This window comes from Procambarus clarkii, chromosome 24 (genome assembly GCF_040958095.1).
Source record: "Procambarus clarkii isolate CNS0578487 chromosome 24, FALCON_Pclarkii_2.0, whole genome shotgun sequence".
In the NCBI taxonomy this organism is placed as follows: Eukaryota; Metazoa; Arthropoda; class Malacostraca; order Decapoda; family Cambaridae; genus Procambarus; species Procambarus clarkii.
In genome coordinates, this window is record NC_091173.1 from 23,755,790 (window position 1) to 23,775,424 (window position 19,635).

At 48.3% G+C, this 19,635-nt stretch overlaps 1 protein-coding gene across 3 annotated transcripts in view; it reads left to right on the forward strand.

Annotated features, from left to right (window-relative positions):
• The window catches only part of xit (ALG6/ALG8 family glucosyltransferase xit), a 315,565-nt gene that overhangs the window by 252,329 nt on the left and 43,601 nt on the right, over positions 1–19,635 (forward strand). For all 3 annotated transcript variants that reach the window (XM_069330751.1, XM_069330752.1, XM_069330753.1), the window contains one exon: positions 6,293–6,432. In XM_069330751.1, the coding sequence (XP_069186852.1) occupies positions 6,293–6,432 (140 nt within the window). The remainder of the gene's footprint in view (positions 1–6,292; positions 6,433–19,635) is intronic.

Below are 19,635 nucleotides of genomic sequence, written 5' to 3' on the forward strand. Positions count from 1 at the left end.
GGGAGCCCCTACGGCTCCCTTAAGCTTATCGGGCTAATGTATGTTATGTTAGACCGGGACATTAGCTAAGGAGTTCAGACCTACCAGGGACCAGCGCCAGAACCTGGCCCCTTCAGAGAGGTTTCAGGGAGCAATGGCCCTGGAAAACCCCATATGGTTGGGGGTTTTCCTTATCTGCCATCGACCGGGGTTAGGCACCCAGAAAGGTAGGCGTAACAAAACAAACCCCACATGGTAAGAAACTACAACAAAAACCGAACAGAGAGGTAGAAAACTCCCTACAATCCCAAGAAAACAAGCAAACAAGCAAACATCACACTTTACTGCCGCGCCGATCGTCCGCGCAGCCCTCCCCACCCCGGGAGGGGGAGGGGGGAGCCCCGGACCTACCGCGCCGGTTGCCAAGCTCCAGTTCGTTCACTAATGTCAACCGGGATTGACGCTTCTCTGGCCTCAGTTTCCTAGGCGGTGTTTGCCTTGTGTGGCGTTCACTGCCGTGTGTTGTGGTGTGCGGTGGCCAGGAGTACTTCATCAGTGCCGGGGCTGCATGTGCTTAGTGGCTGACTTCCCTAAGCGCCCTGTGAGTACTGCCCTTGCGTAACAGGGTTATCTTATCTGGGGCGTTCGGGAACCATTCCCGTAGAGGTTCTTGCTGCTCGGCATTTGCCTCGCCCTTGGGGCCAGCTGGGGCTTGGGGCCCTTGTTTGGCCCTGGGTAGGGATTGGTATTGTGCTGGTTAGGGCGTCAAGGTGTTGCGCAGCCTGCCACCTAAACGGCGGCCGGTTTCTGTTGCCTCTGGTGACGGTGTACTTTTGCGGGGTTTTTCTTTTGTTTTTAATTTTCTTGCCTGGTGGGGGTCTGCCTAAGGTGGTTATAGTTCCGCTGGTAGTGTTTGGCGGCCCTCTGCTAGGCCCCCGTGCTTGTACACGTCTCAGGGGTTTTCAGTGCTATAATCTACCCTCTTGTTATGTTTGGGTTTCTTAACCGGTTAGCAACACCTTGCCCGGGCTTCCCGTAGTTGTTACCCTACGGGCCCTGGAAACCCCTGTCTGGGCTCGGGGGACCATTGAATGTATCTTCCGGGTTCCAACCCGTCTTGTACGGGATCGTTGGTTGCTGTTCCCTTGTCTCCGGGTGACAGTCGCCATTTTTACCTCCGTCGTGCTGCCTGTTGGGTCACTGACACCTTGACCCGGAGTCTTGCGAGTGATTCTCTGCTTGTTCTCCAGTACTCTCCTGATGTTATTACTGTTCAGAGTACAGGCGGCATCCATGTTGCAAGCTAAGTTAGGTTGCTGCAACATGCTAGGTTGGTTTCCCACTCGAATGCCCCGTGGCCGCACCGTTTGGTTAGGTGCTGCTCGCCCCTTTCTCTCCATGTTCCCGGCTCCGGACCGTCTGCGGGTTTCGGGGTCGGGGCGAGGTTTAGTTGTGGCAGAGACTCGGGCGGTTTTCGGGGGCTGCCCCGTTCGGGTTGGGGACGGAGGTTTGAGCCTGTGCCTCCTGCCAAGGCTTCTGGGTCTTACCAGCGGCCCTTTCTTGTTGCCTTTCCCATGGACTCTTGCTTTTCTTTAAGGGCGGAGGGCTTGGAGGACGGCTCTGCCCCGGGGCCTCTGTTGTTGGTTCCCGGGGCTGTGGGGGTTGCCTGCTTGCAGTTCTGGGGCGGTTTTGCCCCTTCCGGGGTTTTTCTGCTGTTGGGCGGCGTTTTTCGCCCTTCCAGTCTGCTAGCTTCCCACATTTGCTGGCGTGTTTTTGTGTATTTAGCGTCAGTCACAGCCCCTGCTGGCGGCCATTTTCGTCTGCCGGTTTCACAGCGTAGCCACCAGGGCGGCGTTGCGGTTTGTTTACATGCGTCTGGGTGTGCGAGCGAGCGTCTCTGGTGAGTTTTCAAAAAATTTTCAGGGTTTTTGTTCTCCTGTTGTCGTTTCTTTGTTTTTCTGGTGTTTTCTTGCCGTTGCCTGTTCCTCTGGGAACGTTTGGGTGTTGATTTTGGGTCTGAGCCTATGGGTTTAGGCTCAGTGCCCCTGGCTGGTATGCTTGCTCCCACACCTTGCCCCTCGGTTTTTGGTCTGTTGGGACCATTTTCCCAGGGCGTTCTGCTGAGGGCTGTGCTTTGCCTTTCAGTGGTGTTCTCCGCCGGCAAATGTGGTGGTTTGGGCTCCCCCTGGTTCGATTCTGGGTTCCTTTGGGTTCCTTGGTTTCGTTCTGGAGGTTTCTTCCTCTTGGGCCCCCTTTTGTGGGTTCAGGGGACTTTGTTTCCTCGTGTGACCCGGTTCTGCCTTTTGGGGTTCCGGGGTCTTCCTGGCTTGCAGACTGAGCTTTTTGGGTCTTGGCACATGTGGTTGTGCTGGGACTTTGTGGTTTTGCTGTCGAGGTGGGCCTTTTGATGCAGTTTTGTGCCTTCTTTGCCTGGCCGGTGTAGTGCTCTCTGCCACTAGTCGGCGGCTTGTGCTTTTACAATATATGTCCTCACCTAGTTGTGCTTGTGGGGGTTGAGCTCTGGCTCCTTGGTCCTGCCTCTCAACCGTCCATCAACAGGTGTATCGGTTCCTGTGCCTCTTGGGCTCTGTCATGTCTACATGTGACATTGTATGGGGTCAGCCTCGTTACTTGTGTGAGGAGTCGCCACATTACTTCCTAGTGCTTTCCCGTTCCCATTCTGACACTAAAAAAAAAAAAAAAAAAGAAAAAAAATTCTATCTGTGGCTCCTTTGGGTACTCAGTTTCCACCTGTGTCCCCTAGTGCGTGTGCCCCTTGTGTTACATAGCCTGTCCTTATCAACCCTGTCGTTTCCCTTGGGTATCTTGAATGTGGTGATCAGGTCTCCCCTCACTTCATCTTCCAGCGAAGTGTGGTTTCATTCCCGTTGTCTCTCCTCATGACTTCGGTAGTGTACTTTTTCTTTCTGAAGGGGTTCTGTTCCCTTCTCTGTTGACTGGGCGCTGGGGGAGCAGCTTGCTCTGTTGCCTCTCGCTTGGTCCCGCTGTTGGTGGGCGCTTTGGGTTGTCTTCCGGCCTCTGCTGGCGTCGGAGGACAGCTTCTCCCCCTTGGGGGGGGGTTCAGAGCTGGTGGGGTGGGCTTCTTCCCCTGCGCTTCGTCATTTCCTCTTCGTGGGTGCGTGGGGCGTGGTCGATCCGCCCCATCCTTCTGGGCTTCCCGTCTGCTCTTTGCAGTCATGAGCTTTTCCCGTCTGCTCTTTGCAGTCATGAGCTTTTACAGTCTGCAGTTCTTCTGGACTACTTCAGTCTGCGCCCTGGATCCTCTGCCCTCCTCGGAGGACTGTTGTCTCCTGTTCGGATTCTGTTAGGGCCGGGTGCATGGATGGTGGACCTGGACCTCCAGGTCACTTTTTGGCACGTTCCTCTCCAGTTTTTCTGGGGCTAGCACGGTTGGTAATTACCTATGTGTACTTACCTAAGTGTAGTTACAGGATGAGAGCTACTCTCGTGGTGTCCCGTCTTCCCAGCACTCTGTCATATAATGCTTTGATTATAATTGTCATATTGTCATATAATGGTTGTCATATGTCATAATATGTCTTAATATGATTGTCATATCATGCTTTGGTGGTGGGGCTTCAGGTTTGCTGCCTTCCCTATTTTGTAAAGGGCACTTTATATACTCTTTGCATCTTTACCGGATCTTAGTGCCCTGTCTGCGTCTGAGATTCGGTGTCTGGCCTACCTCGACGACTGGCTGGAGTGGGCTTCCAGTCAGTCCGCTTGTCTGCTCGCCAGGGGATGGTTCTTTCCAGATCGCTGGGTTTGGTTTCCAGGTGATCTGGAGGTTTTACCTTCTGTTTCCGTCCCGGGTTCGGACCTGGGCCTTGTTTCAGGCTCTTGGGCCCCTCATTGTCTTCCCTCCAGAAGTGTTACTGAGGCTGTGGTCCCGCCTTTGGCTGTTCAGGAGGGGGTCCCGGGTTGCTCAGCAGTTGCTTGGGCGGTTGTGCGGGAGTTTGCGCTTCGGCGTGCTTGTCTGCCCGCGGTGTCGGGTTTGGCTCCGGCGTCGGTTGGTTCCTACGGTGACTCCCCTTCCGCCTCTTGCAGTCCTTGGGTTCCTCTTGGGATCTGGTGTTGGTGCTGCGTCACCAGCTTCCTCTTTGGGGTTTTCGGGGTTCTGTGCCTTGGCACCTCCCCGAGCCTTCGCTCGATGTGTTCACGGACGGGTCGTCTCTCGGCTGGGGCTTTGTGACCAGTGCTCACCAGGTCGGCCGTGGTTGATGGAGTCTGTCTGTCCGTCGGGCTCACAGCCCGGTTCAGGTGTTCATGGCTGTCTGGTTTGCGCTTCGGAGGGTTTGGGTCACTAGGTACTCTACCATTCAGCTCTGTTTGGACTGTTCTCTGGTGGTTCTTGCCGGAACCACAGGGGGTTTGGTTAACCGTGTGGTTCGTGTCCGGGTTGTGTCCTGTGTCCTGGTGGACAGCTGTCTCGGTTCATTCCTCTTCGTGGGTTGGCCAGTCGTCGCCGATTCGTTTTGTTGGCTCTGTTGGGCTTATGGACTCCTGGCCATGGACGTCTTCGGGTCGGCATGGTCTAGGCGTCGCCCGTTTTGTGGCGCCCTTCCCACCTGCGAGGACTTCACGGTGGAGGCTTTCGGCAGGCCTGGTCGAGGTGGGGGGTACCTGTCCCTCTTCTCCCGGTCCAGCTGTTGCTTCGGGTTCTGGCTCGGTTGCAGCCCATTCCCACGAGAACAGTCCTTATGGTTCCATGGTGGCCGGCCCGGCCTTCTTTTCAGACGCTGCTTGATAGGTGTCCGTACCCGGGGCATTTTTCCTGAGGCTTCGCCGCTTTCAGCAGGCCGAATCGGTCCTGTCCGTGACTGGTTCGGCCTTCTCTTTGGCTCTTCGCGTCTGGTATTTTGACGCAGGTATCACCATCTCTATGGTGTTCAGGTGGCTTTGTTGACGGTGTCTCACCTGCGAGCTTCGTCTTGGGGACAGTATGACGTTTATTACGTTTTCTCGCGTTTTGTTTCCCCTCCGGCCTGCTCATGAGTCGCCTGAGCCATCCTGGTCCTTGTTCAGGGTGCCTTCTTATCTTCCCCTCAGTTTGTGGTAGCCCCTTCGGTTTCAGTTTCCTCCTCTTTGGTACTGGTGGTAGCTTTATTGGTGTGCAGCCTTTCTCTGTCCTGGCGACGGTCGAGACGGCTGCTTTCCGGAGGGGTTCTTGGGGTATTGGTACTTGTTTGGTTTGGCCGGGGGGTGCGTCCTGTGTTGTCCGGTTGTGCTTTTTGCTGTTGCCGGCGTACCGTGCCTGGGGATGCGCTGTGGTTGATCCGGTTCCTTCGTTCCCTGTTTTCAGGGCTCGGGTCTCCCAGGTCGTCCGCAGGGTTTTCCTTCTTCCTGCGGTCTGTCTTTGCGCCCGTGCTGTTCAGACGTTTGCAGCATTTGCTGCTGTGTTGGTGACGTCTCGGGCTCGTTTCGGGCGCAGGGATTTGAGGGTCGCACAGGTTTTTGGCCGCCCATCCATCTGTGCGTCTGTTCTTGGGCCTTGGGTCGCAGGTTTGCGACCGGTTGTCTTGGCTTTGCGTTGCAGAGTTTGTGGCGGCCGCCTCCCGGGTTAGCCCTTTCTTTTCCTTCTCTTTGGGTATGAAGCTCCAGGGAGCAGTAGGGGCTCCCCACAGAAAACCAGCGTTGAATGTAATGAAACGCCATTTTCTGGGTGAGCCCCGGAGGCTCCCTGGAAACCCTCCCTCCCACCGGTCGGCGGTTTTTTCGCGTTGGTTGAAGCTTAGCTTCCGAACTGGAGCTTGGCAGCCGGCGCGGTAGGTCCGGGGCTCCCCCCTCCCCCTCCCGGGGTGGGGAGGGCTGCGCGGACGATCGGCGCGGCAGTAAAGTGTGATGTTTGCTTGTTTGCTTGTTTCCTTGGGATTGTAGGGAGTTTTCTACCTCTCTGTTCGGTTTTTGTTGTAGTTTCTTACCATGTGGGGTTTGTTTTGTTACGCCTACCTTTCTGGGTGCCTAACCCAGGTCGATGGCAGATAAGGAAAACCCCCAACCATATGGGGTTTTCCAGGGCCATTGCTCCCTGAAACCTCTCTGAAGGGGCCAGGTTCTGGCGCTGGTCCCTGGTAGGTCTGAACTCCTTAGCTAATGTCCCGGTCTAACATAACATACATTAGCCCGATAAGCTCCAGGGAGCCTCCGGGGCTCACCCAGAAAATGGCGTTTCATTACATTCAACGCTGGTTTTATGTTTATTTAATTCTCTTCCTGTTGATGTCTAAATTCTAAATTGTAATTGAACTGAGTTTTTAACTAATTATTGCCTAATTTGTGAAATTATTTTCAGCCATGCTTGGTGAATTTGTGGAGGAATCCACATAATCCATGGCAATTTGTGCGTGGACTAGTGCTCTGTGGATTTGGCTCATATATGTTTGGCTGGCATGTACATGAAAAAGCCATACTCTTAGTAATTTTACCTCTTGGGTAAGTAGTCATGCTTATGTGTGTGTGTGAGTAATATATAGTAAGCATAGCTTTTTCAACAGGAACAATTCTTAGTAATGCAAAATTATTCTTTAAATAATATGAAAGAGAACCTTTTTGTACAGTTCACCCTGTAATATTTTTTCACACAGTGTGAACTCAGTTTTTCAACATTTAATACTGCTATTTCTCCCTTCCCAAGGGTCTTTCTTACAACCCTTAATTTTATATACAGTACCTGTACTGTACAGTATGGTAGTTAATCAGAAAAAGTAATCTGGTTGTGATTTTGAAATGGAATTGTATACATTATTGTATGCTGGTAATGATACAATAAGAAAGACAAATATTAATATATTAGACACTAGTGGTCACTATACCATTGCCAAGGTAAACCATTTTGGGCAAAGAGTTTGAACTAACAATAAAAAAATGAAGAATTTGGATATGATAGGACTCCTAACATGCACAGGCTCTTATACCCAAATCGAAGACTAACACTTTCTGCAGAGATAGGAAAACACTCCATGAATGTACCTGACAATGGCAGACAGTACGACAAGAGGCAAGAAAAAGCGGATGAAACTATGACAGAGTGATAGAGCTACTTTTTAAAAGAAACCCAACTGGGAAATTGCCATCCAAGAGGAAACAGGTATTCAAGTATTGCCCTACAAACACACAATGTAATGGTCCCTATTCTTACCTGGTTACAACTTGTTATAATGTTTTACTGACATGTTAGATAGTTGTTACAAACTTACTAGATAGTTGTTACAAGTTGTTAGGTGTTACAAGTTGTTTGAATGTTGCAGCAACATCGCAGTTTCGTCGTGTGTTTGGCGGATGCATATTTCAACCACAAAAGCAGTGAGGATCCAAACAAGATCAATATAGAAACCGTAGTTGACATGAAGACCTTGCATCTCGTTAAGAAAAATGGCAGGTCCTGCCTGACTTGACTAGACTAACAAGTGAAACTGCATAATCCAAGAATGGTAATCCATTCATTGCATCCTGGGAATGATCAGTATTTGTCCTAAAGGGACTAAGATATGCCTTAGAGGCTTCTTGTCCTCGAATAAGGTGAATAAATACATGGGCAGAAACAAGCAAAAGAGCAAAACAACAACCCATCATAACCAGAGAACAATGACGAAGGGATAGAAAATGGCAAAATGCGCCAACACACCAGATGCGAAGAGAGGAAGAGATGGTCAAACTAGTGAGGTACATCTTTCATCCAACCCTCTGAGAAAAGTAGAGCCACAGAAAAGCACCCTGGTACAGACACTGTGCAAGCAGCACCTGAAACCAAGGCTGGGCACAAAGGAGCCAGAAGTATCACTCTTTCCCTGTAAGACTTCAGAAATGCCAGAACCTGGAGCAATAGCTGGACCAGGAAAAAAGAGAAAAATACACCCCATCTTGCCCAGTCCTGGCAAAAGGCGTCCCCTGCTAGAGCCTTACAGTCAGGAAATGGAACCACAGAAAAGAGGCGGATGCCAAGACCAAGCTGACACCAAGAATTCAACATCCAGGTGCCATTACTACCAGTAAACCCACCAGAAGGAATCGGCATCAGCGATCCACTCCACAAAGAGGTGAATGAAATGATAAAGACTGTCGACCAGGATGTTGGACACACCCTGAATATGAACAGCGTGGAGAGCTAAACCCCGAGAGCTACACCTCTTCAGCAGAAGAGCTACCTGAAGCAACCAACTCCAAATAGGCATGAACCAAACGACCCCATCTACCCCAACCTCCCGGATCAAAGAACCACAGGGGAACAGTCAGAATGAAGCTGGATCACCAACCCCTGAGGAATCCAAACCTACTGCAGCACCTGCCCCACTGCTGTAAATTCCCACACCGTGCTGTGAGCTACATGCAGGGGCAGGCACCAATGACCCTGGGCGGCAGACTGGGGAACACTGATCACAAAGCCCCGACCTACAGCTGAGGTCTCTGTGCAAACATCGAGTGAGGGAGGAGGGAGGCACCGTGGCACTGAACCCTGGAAAATGCAAAGAGGAAGCCAGTGGCTGTGCCTGGTGAAAGGACACCAGGGCCCAGACCCAGTGATTGCAAGAGTTGTGAAATGGGCTGCTCCGATGTTACCAGGATTGCCTCCTGAGCCAAACCCTGCCCATAGGATAAAACAGAAGGGTAAAGTTCACTCACCCACACAGCTTCTCAAGCAACTGTCGAGTCACTCGCGTCCCCCTCAGCAGCAGCCAAAGGCAAGACTACAGCTGGAGCAAGGCTGCAGGGGAAAGGGAACGCGACGCTGTCTGAGAATCCCAAACGAGGTCCAACCAAGACCGATCCTAGGAAGGAACAACTGGGACTTCTGCCAGTTCACCAGGAACCCAAACCTGGTGAACTGAGAAAAACAAATCCTTGGCTAGTAGACAAGCTGACCAGTTGGGAGCCCAAACCAGCAAGCTGTTGAGGCAGATGAAGACCTGACATAACAAATGAAGATGGCTACCACAACTCGAGTGAGGTGCATAAAAATACAAGGTGCCAGATTTAGCCAAATGGATGAACCCAAAGCGGTAAGCCGGACATACCACCATGAAACCTAACCAATCCCTGAAGCCTGAATGCATAGGGACGTGCCAGTAAACGTCCTTGAGGTCCAGGGAAATCATCCAAGTGCCCGGCTTGAGCATAAGCTTGACCCGGGATAATGTAGTCACTCGAAAGGAGGGGCAAGGGAGCAACAGGTGCAGACAGGACAAGTCCAGACTCACAGTCTCATTTCAGGGCCGAAACAGGTAGGAAACCCACTCAAGAGGTGAGGCTGTATCAACCACACCTAAGAGAGCCCATTCCAAGATATCCTGATGGATGGAGGGAGAAGAGGCCAGCTCCACCAGGCTCGAATCCCCCGCAGGAGGAGGGACCGCATAGCGCCACCTTAGCCCACAGAATACAACCGAAAATATCGTAGGGCAAAAATATGAATCGTGGGGCAAAACATGGGCAAAAAGAGTCAGCCTTCTCTCCATTGCCCTGTCAAAGGGGGAAGGGGGGCCTGCAAAAAAGGGCAACATGAACCCCAAGAGACAGTCTTCCGAGCAGAGCGAGCACTACGCCCAGACTAAGAAAACGCTGCTGAGGCAATCACAACTGACCTAGAGTGGCCTGAACCGTGACCTGACCCCTTAAAGAAGGTGTAGAACAACCTCCATGGGCACACAAAAAGTCAAAGGGAGGACAGAATCTAGCAGAGGCTGGCGACAAAAATTGTGGAATACTGTCCACCGAATAATGCAAAGGATAAACGGGGAAACTGAAAGAAGAGATCCACGCTGAATTCAAAGAGCCAGCACAGTCTGTTGACATGCGAGATGGGATAGGAAGAACTTGGAAACCGCCATGTGGAGGAGCAGAGCATACAGCTTAACCCCTCAACTGCACAACGAGCCTGCAGGCCTTCGACAAGGGTGCGCAACGCGCCTCCGGGTATTTATATTTATAGCCTTCCATTCAAAACTCCCGCGGCTACATGGGGCTCACATCAGCTTCCTCAGGGCTTTTGTAAACAGACACCATCTTTAAAAAAAAATCGTGGGCAACATTCCTGTGTGTGAGAGCCTCAGTACTAAGTGGGCCACCATGGCCGGCACACACGGCATGAGCTCACAGCACTGCTGTTCAGCTTGTGACCACAGCATCGCCTAATAATGTCAAAATATATATAACTTGTATTATTTAGCCATGATAGTGTCACAGAAGAGCCTGAGTGTGATAATGACTGTGTACAATGTCCAAATATCAGTGATTTAATGCTGTTCACGATGTTCACAGCACTAGCCACAACACCACAGCATTATTTCTTCCCTCTAGGAATCGTCAAACGACTTCCTAGGCTCCTTTACAAAATAAACTTGTAGTCAATTAGTCATTTACAGGATTTAGTGACCAGTATTGTGATAACAGCAGGATTGTAGTGATAATTAGCACTGTGCGTAGTATTGCGGAAGGAGGAATTGTAGTGAGGGAGGGAGAGAATCAGAGTAGCCTCATTGTGTATGTGGCAGCCACTCTTGTTTTGCTCATCATACTAGCTTAGTAGTTTGCTATGGTGAACACACATGTACATGGGTATATACAATTTGTGTATATACCCATGTACATATGTGCACAGTATTGTAAGAGGAGGAATTGTGGTGAGGGAGGGAGGGAGAGAATCAAGGTAGCCTCTTGACATTAAACTCGCCTTTCGACAAACTAACACACTTCGTAGCAATCTAGTTCACACTGCTCCTCCTGCTTCTAATGCTGCTGGTGTCTACTCTATTTCCTGTTCATCTTCTCCTCTCCAATACTTTGGCGAAACTGGCCGTACACTGAATGACAGACTTAAAGAACACAAGAGAAGTGTTAAGTCTGCAGACACTAACAATGCTCTCTTCTGCCACGTGAGGGATTCTAATCATCCCATTGATTGGTCTTCCTCCAAAATAATCTTTCCTGCCTCTACTCTACACAGACGCCGTCTTGTATAATCAACTCTTATAAACAATGTACCCAACATGAACTTGAGTCCTGGCTTTGTTGCTGTGGACTCTTCCCTTTCACAGTATATACTCAAATGCTCTAATCTTTCTAACAAACGTGACTTAACATAAGCTTTCCCCCTTCCATTTCTTTCTTTCTCTTTCCTTTTCTTTCTCTCTTCTCCCTTTTTCTGTTCATTGTCTTCTACGCTCCCTTGCTATCCTCTTCTTTTTCCTATTACTATCTCCTTCGGTGGTTATAATAGGAGCTGCCTTGTATGGGCCAATAGGCCTGCTGCAGTTCTCATTACTACTATTCCCTACACCTGACTTTCCTCCTCAGCTCTCTCTTGCCTATTTATTGCCTGTTCCTACCTCCTCATCACAATCGACTTGAGAATGGTCCAGGACGGACCGAAACGTCGTCGTCCCTTCAAATTCTAGTGTGTGGTCTGGTCAACATACTTCAGCCACGTTATTGTGACTCATCGCCTGCATATGGATACCACACGTACGCGTCTTACTCTGTTTAATTTCTTTGATGCTCTACCTTCCTTCAAACGGCCTTTTCGCGCTTTTGAATCTTCCCTTCTTGCCGCCAAGCGTCGAAAGAACCAGCTCAGGTTTCTTAAAGACTGTCTTGCTGAGCAAGTTCTCCCTCATTCTTTATCTCACTTTCTCCAGTTCAACACTTCGGGATCTCCTTTCCCTGAACATGCCCGCCTTCTTCAAGAACTTATTCATGCCACCTCCTTGCAAGTTGACGAGGCTTTTCTTGCTGTTCGTCAACAGCAACGCTTTCTGTCCTCTTCTCTTCCCAGTGATCTATGCAATATCATTTTTCCAATTGCATTTGACACTGCTCACGTCTCCTCTTCCCACCACTCCTCCACACTACACAACAAACTTCAACGCCTGATCTCCAACAGTCCTTGGGCCAAATACTCTCTCTCTGACTGTGTTACCAACCTTTCGTCCTCCTCTCTTTCTAAGCACCAACAAGAACTTCTTGGTCTTGGTCTGTCTTTTGCTACTTCCCCTGGCCCACGCTGTGGCATTGATCTCATTAGTTCCTTTGACAGGTTTGTCAATTCTAACTCTAGTACTCTTTCGGACCTGTCTGCCTTTAGAGGGGCCCTTATCCCCGTTCTTGACAGCTTGTTTTCTAAAAATAACCACCTTCCTCGTCGCTTCCAGCTTGCCCTTGCCTCCCTGAAATCTAACAACTCTATTCTTATCCTTCCTTCCGACAAAAGCAATTCAGTGGTTGTCCTTGACCGTGAGGACTACCTCCGAAAAGCAGATGTCTTGCTCTCTGACTCTCGCACTTATGCTCCTCTGACTTCTAACCCTTTGGATCGCCTCAAAACTTCCTTTAACCGCAAACTAAGACAGCTCTCTAGTCTTTGCCCTCCTGACTTTGATCTCATTAAACGTTTCCGTGTCATCTGCCCTTCTCTTTCTTATTTCTATGGTCTTCCTAAGACTCATAAACCTGGTGTTCCTCTTCGTCCTATCATTTCTTCACGGGGCTCTGTCAGCTATCCTCTTGCCTCCTGGCTCGCTAAAACCCTGACACCTTACCTTGGCACTTTTTCCCCTGCCCACCTTCGTCACTCTCAGGACTTCATAGAAAGACTGCGCCTGCAACCCTCTTGTAAGATGCTTAGTCTTGATGTCGACTCTCTGTTCACTAATGTTCCGCTCGATGACGTTCTCTCTTTCCTCAGACAGAAGGCGTCAGAGGGCCTCCTTCCTCTCCCACTTCCCACTGACGTTTTCCTCGATCTCATTAGACTCTGTGTTGAATCTAACTCTTTCTCTTTCAACGGTAAATATTACACTCAAACTTTCGGCGTCGCTATGGGTTCCCCTCTCTCCCCTGTTCTTGCTAATTTCTACATGGAATACTTCGAAACTGTTCTTCTTCCTTCTATTGATACTCGTCCCTCTCTCTGGCTTCGATATGTTGATGACATTTTTGCTTTATGGCCTCATGACCTTAATCTTTTCCAGCCTTTCCTCGCCTCTCTTAACAATCTGGCTCCTTCTATCCATTTCAAAGTTGAGTGGGAATCTAATTCCCTCCTTCCTTTTCTTGATGTTCATGTTCACAGCTCTGTGTCTGGGTTCTCTTTCTCTGTCTACCGTAAACCCATGCATAGTGGCATGTACATTCACTTCTTTTCCTACCATCCTCCTTCTGTTAAGAAAAGTGTCCTCGTCTCTCTCTTCCTCCGCGCTCTACGCATCAGCGACCCTCAGTTTCTTGATTCTGAAATCGCCTTTATCTACAAATCATTCTCTCGCCTTGGTTATCCTTTGCATTTCATCAACTGTGCCCACTTTCAAGCTAAACGAAATTTCTTTCATCCTAAACCTGCTTCCAACACTAGTAGCACTGTACTATGCCTTCCCTTCATATCTGAACTCAAAACTTTTACCAATACCTTTCGTCCTCTTGACATTAAACTCGCCTTTCGACAAACTAACACACTTCGTAGCAATCTAGTTCACACTGCTCCTCCTGCTTCTAATGCTGCTGGTGTCTACTCAATTTCCTGTTCATCTTGTCCTCTCCAATACTTTGGCGAAACTGGCCGTACACTGAATGACAGACTTAAAGAACACAAGAGAAGTGTTAAGTCTGCAGACACTAACAATGCTCTCTTCTGCCATGTGAGGGATTCTAATCATCCCATTGATTGGTCTTCCTCCAAAATAATCTTTCCTGCCTCTACTCTACACAGACGCCATCTTGTAGAATCGGCTCTTATAAACAATGTACCCAACATGAACTTGAGTCCTGGCTTTGTTGCTGTGGACTCTTCCCTTTCACAGTATATACTCAAATGCTCTAATCTTTCTAACAAACGTGACTTAACATAAGCTTTCCCCCTTTTTTTTTTTTTTTTTTTTTTTGAGATATATACAAGAGTTGTTACATTCTTGTACAGCCACTAGTACGCGTAGCGTTTCGGGCAAGTCCTTAATCCTATGGTCCCTGGAATTCGATCCCCTGCCGCGAAGAATCGTTTTTTCATCCAAGTACACATTTTACTGTTGCGTTAAACAGAGGCTACAGTTAAGGAATTGCGCCCAGTAAATCCTCCCCGGCCAGGATACGAACCCATGACATAGCGCTCGCGGAACGCCAGGCGAGTGTCTTACCACTACACCACGGAGACTGCAAATTTCTTCCATTTCTTTCTTTCTCTTTCCTTTTCTTTCTCTCTTCTCCCTTTTTCTGTTCATTGTCTTCTCCTACGCTCCCTTGCTATCCTCTTCTTTTTCCTATTACTATCTCCTTCGGTGGTTATAATAGGAGCTGCCTCGTATGGGCCAATAGGCCTGCTGCAGTTCTCATTACTACTATCCCCTACACCTGACTTTCCTCCTCAGCTCTCTCTTGCCTATTTATTGCCTGTCCCTACCTCCCCATCACAATCGACTTGAGAATGGTCCAGGACGGACCGAAACGTCATCGTCCCTTCAAATTCTAGTGTGTGGTCTGGTCAAGGTAGCCTCACTGTGTGTGTGGCAGCCACTCTTGTTTTGCTCATTATACTAGCTTAGTGGTTCGCTATGGTGAGGACATTTGTACATGGGTATATACAATGTGTGTATATAGTGTAATAACAGCAACAGGAGTATGGTGGGAGGAGTTTTTTTGGTGAAGGAGGTGACGTAATCGTAACGTCGTCTGCTGGCTGCTGTGTGATTTCTCATGCAGTGTATGGTGGCCACTGTAAAGTTTGGACACAATACCAGCTTACTTGCATAGTTCTGGTGATTAAAACATGTAGATAGGTATACATAATATGTGTAAATAGTGTAGTAAAAACAATAACAGTATGGTGGAAGGAGGAATATTGGCGAGTAAGATGTTGGAGGAGTGAGGGAGACTGGCTGGTGTGGCAGCTACCACTCGCGGAGTTCTGAGTGTGTTGATGGTAAATGTATATAGTGTGTGACAGTGTATAGTGTGTAAATAGATTGTATATATATATACATATATTAGCATGATGCATGGGAAATATGTGCAACATATGTGTACACATGTGTCATGTATGTAACAGTGTCTTCGGACAGTATGGATATTCTACTGCCATAATATAGTGTAGTGTTCATTACACATACGATTGGTGTGAAAAAAGAAATAAAATGTATTTGGAACTGTGTGCAAAAAATGAACAAAAATATATTCATGGCAACTGGCGCATCTTGAGCCAGTAGCGCTAGTGGCCCCGAGAGCGTACACCACGGGTGACCAGGGATTGATGACATCATGCGCGAACTTACGGACCTCATACCAGCCAAAGCAAGTACAATTTCGACTTTTTGTTAACATATCCATACTCAGGGAAGGGTTTTCGACACACACAAAAAAAAAAAAAAAAAATCCAGAGAATTTATTTCCTACGCACGGGGGGGGGGGGTTGTCATATTTGGAAGCCGAGCAGTTGAGGGGTTAACCCTTAAAGTGCGCATCACGTCATATGACGTGCTGGACGTTGTTCCAGTCAACTGCGCATCACGTCATATGATATGTTGGAGTACTACGCAAGATTTAACCCTTAAACTGCGCAACGCGCCTGCAGGCTCACGTCTGGTTTGCGCAACGCGCCTCCGGGTATTTGTATTTTTCACGTTCCATTCAAAACTCCCGCGGCTACATGGGGTTCACATCAGCTTCCTCAGGGCTCTTGTAAACAGACGCCATCTTTAAAAAAAATCGTGGTCCACATTCCCGGGTGTGGGAGCCTCAGTAGTGTGTGAGCAACCAAGGCTGGCGCTCGCAGCATGAGCGCACAGCACTGCTGTTCAGCATGTGACCACAGCATCGCCTAATAATGCCAAAATATATATATAACTTGTATTATTTAGCTATGATAGTGTTATATTAGAGCCTGAGAGTGATAATGACTGGGTACAATGTTCAAATATCAGTGATTCAATTCTGTTCACGATGTTCACAGCGCTAGCCACAGCACCACAGCATTATTTCGTTCATCTAGGAATCTTCAAATGATTTCTTAGGTTCCTTTTCAAAATAAACGTGTGGTCAATTATTCATTTACAGGAATTAGTGACCAGGATTGTGATAATAGCAGGATTGTGGTTATAATTAGCGTTGTGCGTAGTATTGTGGAAGGAGGAATTTTGATGAGGGAGGGCGATAATTGAGGTAGCCTCATTGTGTGTGTGTGGCTGCCACTCTTGTTTTGCTCACCATACTAGCTTAGTGGTTCGCTATGGGCAACACATATGTACATGGGTATATATAGTGTGTGTATATAGTGTAAGAACAGCAACAGGAAAATGTTGAGAGGAGCTATTTCGGTGAGGGAGGTGACGTAATCGTAGCGTCGTCTGCTGTGTGATTTTTCATGCAGTGTATGGTGGCCACTGTACTGTTTGGACACAATACCGGCTTACTTCCATAGTTCTGGTAAATAAAACATGTAGATAGGTATATAGAACATGTGTAATAAGAACTATAATAATATGGTGGGAGGAACAATGTTGGCGAGTAAGATGTTGGAGTGAGGGAGACTGGCTGGGTGAGGCTGCTCTCACTCGAGGTGTTCTGAATGTGTTCATGGTCAAATGCTCCTATTGGCCCATACGAGGCAGCTGCTATTGGCCCATACGGGGCAGCTGCTATTGGCCCATACGGGGCAGCTGCTATTGGCCCATACGAGGCACCTGCTATTGGCCCATACGAGGCACCTGCTATTGGCCCATACGGGGCACCTGCTATTGGCCCATACGGGGCAGCTGCTATTGGCCCATACGGGGCAGCTATTTGCCCATACGAGGCAGCTGCTATTGGCCCATACGAGGCAGCTGCTATTGGCCCATACGAGGCAGCTGCTATTGGCCCATACGAGGCAGCTGCTGTTGGCCCATATGAAGCAGCTGCTACGCGGTGTTCTGAATGTGTTGATGGTGAATGTATATAGTGTGTGACAGTGTATAGTGTGTAAATAGATTGTATATATACACAAATTAGCATGATACATAGTAAATATGTGCTGCATATGTGCGCACAAGTTTCATGCACGTAACACAGTGTCTACGGACAGTACGGATGTTGTACTGCGATATTATAGTGTACGTGTTCATTATACATTGGATTGGCACATAAAAACAATGAAAATGTATTTGGAAAGGTGCGCAAAAAATGAACGAAAATATATTCGCGGCAACTCGCGCACCCCGCCCCGAGCGCCCCACCGCCCCCGAGAGCTTACGGCACGGGCGCACGGGGAATGATGACGTCACGCCCCAACTTCCAGACCCCATAGCAGCCAAAGTAAGTACAATTTCGACTTTTTTTTTACATACCCATACTGAGGGAAGGGTTTTTGACACTTTAAAAAGAAAAAAGAATTTTTTCCAGAGAATTTATTTCCTGCGCACTGTGGGGGTGTCACATTTGGAGGCAACGCAGTTAAGGGGTTAAACAGCCCGCGGATACACGGGGTTCACCACACCTTCATCAGGGCTCTTGTAAACAGACGCCATTTTAAAAAAAAATCGTGGGCCAAACTCCCGGGTGTTATTGGCCTCAGTATTGAGTGAGCAACCAAGCCTGACGCACGCAGCATGAACAGCACTGCTGTTCAGCTTGTGACCACAGCATCGCCTAAAAATGCCAAATTATACTTGTTCATGCTATTATGTAGCGATGATATTATTACAGAAGACCCCTGACTGTGATAAAACTGACCAAGGTTCTGATAATAGCAGGATTGTGGTGATATTTAGCGCTGTGCGCCATGGAGGGAGGAGTAATGCTGTGGGAGGGAGGGTGGTGGCGATGTCTTTTGACTGTGTGTGGCCACCTTTTATTGACTGCACTCAGCATACCAGCTTAGTCGTTCGCTATGGTGAACACAAATGTAGATACTTATATATAACGTGTGTATAGAGGGTATAAACAGCAAGAGAAGGTTTGGAGCCGCCATTTTCGTGAGGGCGGTGGCGTCGTCTGCACCACGCCACCGTGCAGATGACGGTGTTGTTTACTGGTTACCACGATGGTCTTTGGGCACCATACCAGTTTATTTGTACAAATATGGTGAATAAAACAGGTAGATATTTATATATAATGTGTGTATATAGCGTAATAACACCACACAGTATTGTTGGAGGAGAAATATTAGTGCGTCTGGCCTTGAGGGCGGCCGCTGATCAGCTGACTGTGTGAGTAGCCATATCTTTGTGCCTTTACTCACCATACAAGCTTAGATGTACAGTTATGGTGAACAAAACATGTAGATACTTATATATAACGTCTGTATATAGTGAATTATAGCAAAAACATTATTGTGGGAGAATGTGGGTGAGTCAGATGACTGGAGGGAGGGCGGGAGTGGCTGGCTGGTAAACGGCGGTCACTCCTCGTTACTTTTTGACTCATAATAGCTACTTAGTGGTTCGTTATAGTGAACAAAATGTGCAGATACTTGTATATAACCTGTGCTTATAGTGTAATAACCGACAAAGTATTTGTTCACTGATTGATGAACATAATTGAATCAACAATATGCACACCATATTTTTGAGTACAGCGATGATTCACTCATTTTATTATATAAATATATCAAACTACACACTATTGAATAATATTACAGCAAAAAAAACTCTGAAAAATCAATCAGAGACATTGAAATAATTAGGTAATTATCTCTTTGTGGCAACTCCGGCCTGACAGCTTGCGAGCAACAGACCGCCTGGGACGCACGCTGAGTCAGCGCCTATAATTTGCCAGACTTCCCCGCCCTATAGCGGGCAATATATGCCACTTACGATTTTTATATTATTTTTCCCGTGATCAGTGAACACAAATTAACAGGTTAGGAAGAAAAAATAATTTGTTTTTTTTTTCAAAATGATATGCGCCTGTGGGGATGACAGGATATTAAACCCCGAGCATGTTAAGGGTTAAGCAAGGCAGAGGAAGCAGCTGAGACGAAACCCCGGCAAGAGGCTCCTCACCAAGAGCCTCCATGTTCTCTGAAAACCAATCCAAAGACAGCACCAGAAGGCTGAAGAAACGCACGACAGAAGCAAAGTGCGAACGAGTCCAAAGGTCATCAGCCACCAAGGCAGCCAAAAGGAGGGGCACCTGAGCATGCAGCTGCATAAGCTCCATGGCTCGGGGAAGTGCAGGGGCAAAGAAGTACCCATTGAGAAACCCCAGTGAGCCCCCCACCCTTCCACAAAAAAAAAATGCTCTGCAAAATAAGGGACACCTTCCACCAATCAAACATGTGGGCCGACAAAATCCGTGCCAAGCTTCAACCAAAAACAGAGAGGCTTCTAACCAGGAGGGCACCGGAACTTTGGAACACACCCAAAGAAAAGAAAAACCAAAATCAAAAGGGGGCCCCAGTAGGCAACAAGAACTCCACACTGATGATACTTAAGTAGTTTGGCCCTTAATCAGTAAGCTAGCTTCAGGAAGACAGTGAGGCTCCCCCAAAAAAGTGGTGTTCCATTATGCTCAATGCTAAATTTCTGGGGGAAGCCCCTTCGGCTCCCTGGAGCTATCTAGGCTGAATGGATATGTATATCTTTCTGGCATCAGTCAGTGCGTGGAGTGCTTGCCTACCGGGGACCACGAGCCAGAACCTGTCCCCCTCTAGAGAGGCACGAGGAGCAATGGCCTATAGAGACC